Source organism: Echinops telfairi, unplaced genomic scaffold (genome assembly GCF_000313985.2).
Source record: "Echinops telfairi isolate 266 unplaced genomic scaffold, ASM31398v2 ScPeMD7_7458;HRSCAF=8496, whole genome shotgun sequence".
NCBI lineage: Eukaryota > Metazoa > Chordata > Mammalia > Afrosoricida > Tenrecidae > Echinops > Echinops telfairi.
Genome location: NW_022111358.1, coordinates 247,409 through 255,037, shown reverse-complemented (window position 1 = coordinate 255,037; position 7,629 = coordinate 247,409). Strand labels below are relative to the sequence as shown.

The 7,629-nt window shown below is 41.8% G+C and overlaps 1 protein-coding gene across 1 annotated transcript; it reads right to left on the bottom strand.

Moving 5' to 3' along the window:
• Window positions 1–6,056: 6,056 nt before the first annotated feature.
• LOC101640187 (olfactory receptor 1A1-like) lies at window positions 6,057–7,011 on the bottom strand. Its single transcript, XM_004707292.2, has one exon. The coding sequence runs from the start codon at window positions 6,984–6,986 to the stop codon at window positions 6,057–6,059; it is 930 nt and encodes a 309-aa protein (XP_004707349.1). The 5' UTR covers window positions 6,987–7,011.
• Window positions 7,012–7,629: the final 618 nt, after the last annotated feature.

The following is a 7,629-nucleotide window of genomic DNA, read 5'->3' as shown; positions in this document are numbered from 1 at the left end:
ATCGCCCTCAGGGGGGGAATGCCTGCGCATCTGACCTCCCCCCACAAGACTACCTCAGATATTTTCTACTTCCATGTTACGTTGCATTTAAAGCCTTTGTGTCCGCCTTTACTCTATTTTCTCAGATTCTTCCAAGAGCTGCCTTAGTGAACCCCTGCTTTCATCATCAGCACTTTCTCTTACCCATCTCTCTATCTGTAATCTTTGATTTCAGATAGATTCTTATCACTCCTTGATTTTTGCCAAGTATCTATCCCTATCTATCTATCTATCTATCTATCTATCTATCTATCTATCTATCTATCTATCTATTATCTATCTATCTATCTTCTATCATAATGTCATGATTATCCACGAATTTACCACTTAACTTGCAAATTAAGACTTTAGCAATAACCTCTATCTAATTGCTCAGTGCTCTCATCTCAATCCACCCCACCCCCCTTACTCTGCTTTCTTGTATTTATTCTCATCCTGTGTCCTGGCTAACCTTTCTGTTGCATAAAAAAATTGCATCTTTATCTCTCAAAAGTGTACTTTTCAGTTGTTTCTAAACATCAGGGCTCCATATTCTTATTAAGGGGTACTAGCAACAATCTTCGTGGATTTACTTTTTTTTCTCAATTTAATATTATGTTGTTAGCTTCCCTTCAAATTATTGCATGACTCTATAGTTCATGCAGTAAAAAAGTGATTTCTGCCTGGCTGGCTGGATTGGTCCTAATTACCATATAAAAATGCGTTATTGATACACAATGGAGTATGGAGGCCTGTGACTGATATGGAATCCAGGAGATTCTCTGTGGTAAACTGAGGAAATAGATAAGAATATAATATAGCTATGGACATTGGGCCTCTAATCAAGTACTCCATCAACACAAGAACACTTTGTTCTATTAAACTGGCATTCTATGATGCTCACCTTCCCGACACAATTGCTGAAGACAAAGTGGGTGCATAAGCAAATATGGTGAAGAAAGTTGATGGTGCCCATATATCAAAAGATATAGCATCTGGGGTCTTAAATACTTGAAGAGAAACAAGCGGCCATCTAGCTTAGAAGCAACAAAGTCCACATGGAATAAGCACACCAGCCTGTGTGATCATTAAGTGTCAATGGGATCAGGTATCAGACATCAAAAACACAGCAAAAAATCATAATGTGAATGAGTGGGGGGAGTGTGGAGTGGAAGCCTAAAGCTAATCTGCAGGCAATCCGGGGACATCCTCTTACATACCCGCTGTGGGGAGAAGATAGGCCAGTCAGAGTGCAGTATAGCACCAATGAAATATACAGCTTTCCTCTGGTTCTTCAGTGCTTCCTCCCCCTCACTATCATGGCCCTAATTCTGCCTTACAAATCTGGCTAGACCAGAGCATGTACATTGGTACAGATAAGAGCTGGAAACACAGGGGATCCAGGACCGATAAACTCCTTGGAACCAATATTGAGATTAACCATATCAGGAGGGTAAGGGGAAGGTGGGGGGAGAAAAGGGGAACTGATCACAGTGACCTACCTATAACCCCCTCACAGGGGGATGGATAAAAGACAAGGGCGTAAAGAGAGACGTAGGATAGTGAAAGCCATGAAAAAATTTATAATTATCAAGAGTTCCTGAGGAAGGGAGAAAAGGAGGGGGAGGAAGGAGAAAAAATGAAGAGCTGATACCAAGGGCTCAAGAAGAAAGAAATTGCTTTGGCCAAAAAAAGAAAGAATGTAATGCAGCTAAATCCTCTATGCTCAGAATTATGGGTCTGGAAAGCCAGCTGTGGTGGGAAGAGACCCTCATGGTTATAGACATAAATACATTAATACACATTCTCATAACTGGAGACAGTCCTCCAATAACCCCCCATTAAGGAGCTATCACAAAGGACCTACCATAAAGGAGGAGTCATTCCTGCACCTGGATGGTTACTGTACCTGAAGGTTATCTGTAGATAGAGCAATCAGAGAAACTGAGAACCAGGAAGAGCAAGTGTATGGACAAATTCTCTGTGCTCATATTTTAAGGAATCATGGAGTCTGAGACTCTCATGGAGGGAGGCCTTCATGTTCGTGAGTTGGAGATGAATCCCACTCACATTCTCCTAACTAAAGCTGTTCCCCACGATGTCTCCTGTAATAATGCCAATTTTAAGGTGCTGTTTGCATGCCCATGATTGCTACTATAGTCTTGAAGGTTAACTGCTTGAAGGCTATTTGCCTGAAGGTTGTCTGCCTTCAAGAGTGATTAGACCACCCAACCTAAGTATGGCCCACTCCCTTCTGATAAGGATCATAGATTGATTCCCTGGAGAAGAGCTCAGGGACATCTAAGGTCAAGCCATCTCAGAGATGTCCAAGGTTAAGCCGCTATCTTAACAATAGAACCTGCCTATCTTGTTAATTATGTACTTTCCTGTTATGTGTATGTCCCAAGCACATCCCCTTCATGTTATGTGTATGCCTTTCACACATCCCCTTCCTATTATGTATGTGTATGATGTGGCTTACATGCCCGAGATTATATAAGCCTATCGAGCATACATTCATCCCCTCTCCAGTTCTGTTCCCCATGGAAGAGGTAAGCCCTTGCATGCCTTGTTTGATGTTTCTTTACTTTACCCTTCTTAGGACCCATTCAGTTGTGGTGGCTCCCCACAAGGTTCTATTGCCCAACACACTGTAAAATGTAGCAAACCCTCTTCTGACGTCTCTTGCTGATACTGATCATAGATTGCTCACCTGGGGAGGACTCAGGGGCCTTTGAGGTCAACTAGTACTAGATCAAGATGCTGAGTCATTTGAGTGACTGTTTATTATGTTACACACTTATATCACCCATCAACTGTGTAATATGTTTGTTGTATTACCTGTATGCCTTTTGAAAGATTTGTAAGCCCCACAATTCTATATACCCGTTAGACACTACATTTGCTCTCTTGGTCCTGATATAGGGACAAGGTACCCCTGTGCCCCACTGTCTGTCTGTATTGTTTTCCATAATCGCAAAGTCGCTCCTAAGGATCCATTTGACTGTTAGGGGTTGGTGCTCTGACAATTCTCTGAGGTGGCTCTTGATATTCACATACCCAGTAAAAAAGGGTAATGGGAACTGCAGGAGTCATAGAAAAGTAGTTCTAATTGTGATTGGCTGCTAACATAAAGATTGGAGATTTTACCCCCACAGAAACCCACTGGAAAAAGACCTGATAATCAACTTCCGTAAATAGTATAGGCAAGAACACCTGATGGGGCTGCTTTATTCTGTGACAGATAGGGTTGCAATACATCAGGATGGATGACAACTGCTTTTGATTTTGCTTTTTTAAAATTGAGGACGCAGACCTCCCAGAAGTGGAAATCTGAGTCACAGCAGCAGGTGAGGCCCAGTTTCCCCTGTTTACCAGCACTCCTCAGAGAGGTGAGCCTCAGATACATAAGTGGTCGCCCCTCTTCTGAGAGCCTAAGCTCTGGAACCACCCCCATCTCCCCTCCTCACTCCCCCAGTTCTAGTGACAACAATTAATTTCTGCAGGCAGTGATCTTTGGGTTAATTTAATACCTAACTGTTTTCCTGTCAGTCTGTTTCAGGAATCACCTGTGTGTCCATCTTTGTTATTTTATTTCAAAATCCTGGTGTGATTTTTTTGTTTTCTGATTGGACGTTGACCAACATATGAGTCATATAGTCTTTTTCTTATTTACTTAATCCTGGGGATTTTAGCAATAATCAAATTTCTGAAACAACTGAAATATATAAGTAAATAAAATGATAGCCCCAAACTAAAAACAAAGTCAAACGCACAGTCATCAAGTTGATTCTGACTCCTGACAACCTCCTGTATTCCACAGTACAACCAAACTCAATGTTGTTTTCTTTTCTGGGTTTTTAGCGAAGCTGTTAAGCAGGCCTCTCTTTTGTGTCACAGCTGGCTTCAGATTGTCATTGTTTTGGTTAATAGACAAGCATAAGTGATAAAAAAAACTAAACAAACTTCATGATGTCTTTTCATCTGCAACCCAAGAGAATAAAGAGAACCACAGACTCAACAAAGCAATTAGTCCACAGGACTAATGGCCCATATGAGTGACAGCCTCCTCCTCTAACCTGAGATTAGAAGAACTGGATGGTGCCCAATTACCACTATTAGCTATTCTGATGAGCATGCAAGGTCCAAGTTAGAATGAGTGAAAAATGTAGAACAAAGTGGAAATTAAGACAAATAACCAAGTAGACATATTTACTGGTCTGAGAGAGACTGGGGGAACCTGTTGAGACTGTCACCCTAAGCCAACCGTCCAACTTGAAACTGAAGACATTTCCAATGGCTGCCTTGCACCCAACTAATAAATGGGTCTATAAAACAGACATTAACCCCCAGGAAGAATGGGACCCATAGAACAATCAACTGCATGAGACCAAAGGGCAATATTTGCCCCAAACCAAAGATAGGAATCAGGTAGGAACTGGGAAAGCTGTCAAATGGAACAGGAGTTAAGATGAGAGTGCTGGTGCATTATGGGAGTGGCAACTAACGTCAGGGAGCAATCTGGGTATGAATTATTGATGGAAAAATTAATTTTCTATGTAAAGGTTTATCTAAAACTCAAGAAAACATTCAAAATAAAGAAATGAGACAGCTAGAAAAAAACAAAAGCAAAGAGGAACTGCTAAGTCAGGGAAGAACTGAGTTCCTGATAATGGTATGAAATATTTGGAAATGGGTAGTGGTGGCAAGTGCACAGCATGGTGAGCATGTTAGGTGGTGTCGAGCGGGTCCGACTTATAGTGGCCCTCTGGACAACCAAAAGAAACGCTGCCTGGGAAAATGTCCTCTTGATAGTTTCAGCTCCTGGATGACTGTTTGGGGCATTGCATGTTCAGCGGGAAAAGAGGGGGGGAAAGCCAAGGGTTACTTGCTCTATGATTCCATTGATATGACATTTGTGAAGTAACAATTAAAATGGTGAAAAGCAGATCAGTAGTGTCCAGAGGAAAGGTGGGGTCCCACAAGGCAGTCTCTGTGTGGTAATGGAACAATTCTGTATCTTGACTAAGGTGATGGTTACCTGAATTTATAGATATGATGAAGTGTCATAGAAACACATAGTGTGCATATAATAATGGATAAAATTCAAATAAATTCTATACTTCTTTACCTGAGTTAGTAGTGCCTCACCAGAATCAGTTCCCTGATTTTGATAATTTACTATGGTTATATAAGATATTATCTTGGGGGAAGCTGGGGTTTAGGAATTTAGGGTACATAGGAATTTTTGGTCTTATATCACAACTTCTTTTGAGTCTTAAATTACTGCAAAATATAAAATTATTCAAAATATTACTTCTGGATGGCATGTTTGGCTTTTCAACAAGATGACTGAGACAAACAATAATTGACTTCATAGAAGTTCAGTGATTTTATTTACAGTTAAAGCCACAAACTCACACATAGAACCTTATGGTTGCTGTAATCTTGCCTAGTGAAGTAATAAGTGCCCCAAAGGGTGCTATAAAAGAAGATGGGGAGGAGGCAATGTAGACGCTTAGGAAAGTCTCATATCACTAACTGCCGTAACAACCTCACATTATATCTCTGCCTAACTTACACCTAGTCAAGGGGAAATGGACTCCATTACTGTAGAAACATAGGAGGGATGATTCAACATAATAGAACAATGAAAATTCACATTCCACATAGTGGTTTCTAACCCTCACCACATGGACATTAGTGGTTTATTTCAGTCCTGGGTTGGAGCCCATCTTAGTTTGTAGTCAACTTACTATGTAGATGTAGAAGCCTAGCTCAGACTGTGCTTCACTTTGCTCTGCTAGTCAATAGCATTATGGGGCATAAAACCAACATTTTTGTACCTCCCTTCTTCTAAAATGAGCAACAATGTGTTCACAGTGTTAATTAAGATGTCTCATCCACATTTTACAAGATTTCTAAGAAGATAAATTTTCTGACTGGAAAGTCCATGGATGGCTCTTGGTGAGGTATGACTTTAGGTGTGGACTCTCAGGTGAATCATTAATGGTGATAATGATATGACCTCACACTGGCTATAAGGACACTCTATGGCTGAAGAGTTTCCTTAAGGCAGCCTTCATATCCCGGTTTCTCAGACTGTAGATGAAAGGATTTAGCATGGGGGTTACTGCCATGTACATCACAGTTATCACTGCATCCTTCAGGCTGTAGCTGCTCAGAGGGCGAAAATACGTGCCCATAACTGTCCCATAATACAAAGATACAACTGTGAGATGGGAGCCACACGTGGAGAAGGCTTTGGCTACACCTTTGGTGGATGGAACCCGTAGGACAGTGGCAAAGACCCGGATGTAGGAGATAATGATGCAAAGCAATGGCACACTGAAAACACCAACCCCAAAGTACATCATTTTCACATTCAAGTGGATATCAGAACAGGACAACTTGAGTAAAGGGATAATGTCACAGTAAAAGTTGGCCACTTCCCTGTTCCCACAGAAGGACAGACCAGCTGTCAGCAGAGTGTGGGGGAGGGCGTTGGTGTTTCCGATCACCCAAGACCCAACAACAAGCAGGACACAAGACCTCGGACTGATGATCGTTGTGTAATGAAGTGGACGGCTGATGGCCACAGCACGATCATATGCCATCACGGCCAAGATATAGCTATCTGTGTTAGCAAAGGCAATCATGAAATACATCTGTGCTAAGCATCCTCCAAAGGAGATGGCTTTGCTGCCCAAGAGGTGGTTTGCCAGCATCTTAGGGACGGTTAGAGATGAGAAGAGTATGTCAATAAAGGAGAGATTGGTGAGGAAAAAGTACATGGGGTTGTGAAGGCGAATATCAGAGCGAATGGCCAAGATGATGAGCAGGTTTCCAATCAATGTGATGGGATAAATAAAGAGGAAGAGGATGAAGAAGACATCTTCCTGCTGTTGCTGACCAGTAATTCCCAGGAGAATGAACCCCTGGGTCGAGGACTGGTTGTCTTCCCTCATGGCTCCTGTGTGAAAAGGAAGAGCCCAAATGATGAAAGAAGTTACTCTGCGTAATCATTGTCCTTGGCCACCACCTGGGACCCCAAAGTTCAGCCACCTTCCTACCTAGGTTTACTAAATGCCAAAATGGTTGATGTTTTTTGAGGCAGGGAGTCCCAGCTGGTCCTTGGGCCTAATTATCAGTCACTTTTAGATATTTGTGTCTAGCAAGTAAACCATCTGTGAATCAGGGGTGTCCACCCTCCCTACTACACCAGCACTTTGGATTTAATACTTGAAGAAATACACAGTTTTCATATTCCATTTTCTAGACACTGTGTTAATCCTCATGGAAAATAACAGAGCTGAGAAAAATATAATTCTTTAATCTATTAGTTGACCATGTTATTATATGTTGGAGAAAAGAAGGTGAATGGAGGCATTGCCTCTGCCTTCAAGGAGCTTACAACTTAAGGGGAAAAGCAGAACGATGGGTTACTTTAATTACATGTGATAATGAAAGGACAGCATTTTGCAATCGGAGACAGCTCCCTGAGAAAGCATAATGAGCTGGGTGACGGTGTGTCTGTAGAAATACTTTGGACACTTGAGAATGGGTCCATGGACCAAACAGTGAGCCAGAACCAGGAGGTGACAGGCACCT

Coding starts and splice junctions, on each gene's coding strand:
- LOC101640187 (XM_004707292.2), bottom strand. CDS start 6,986: ATGAGGGAAGACAACCAGTCCTCGACCCAGGGGTTCATTCTCCTGGGA.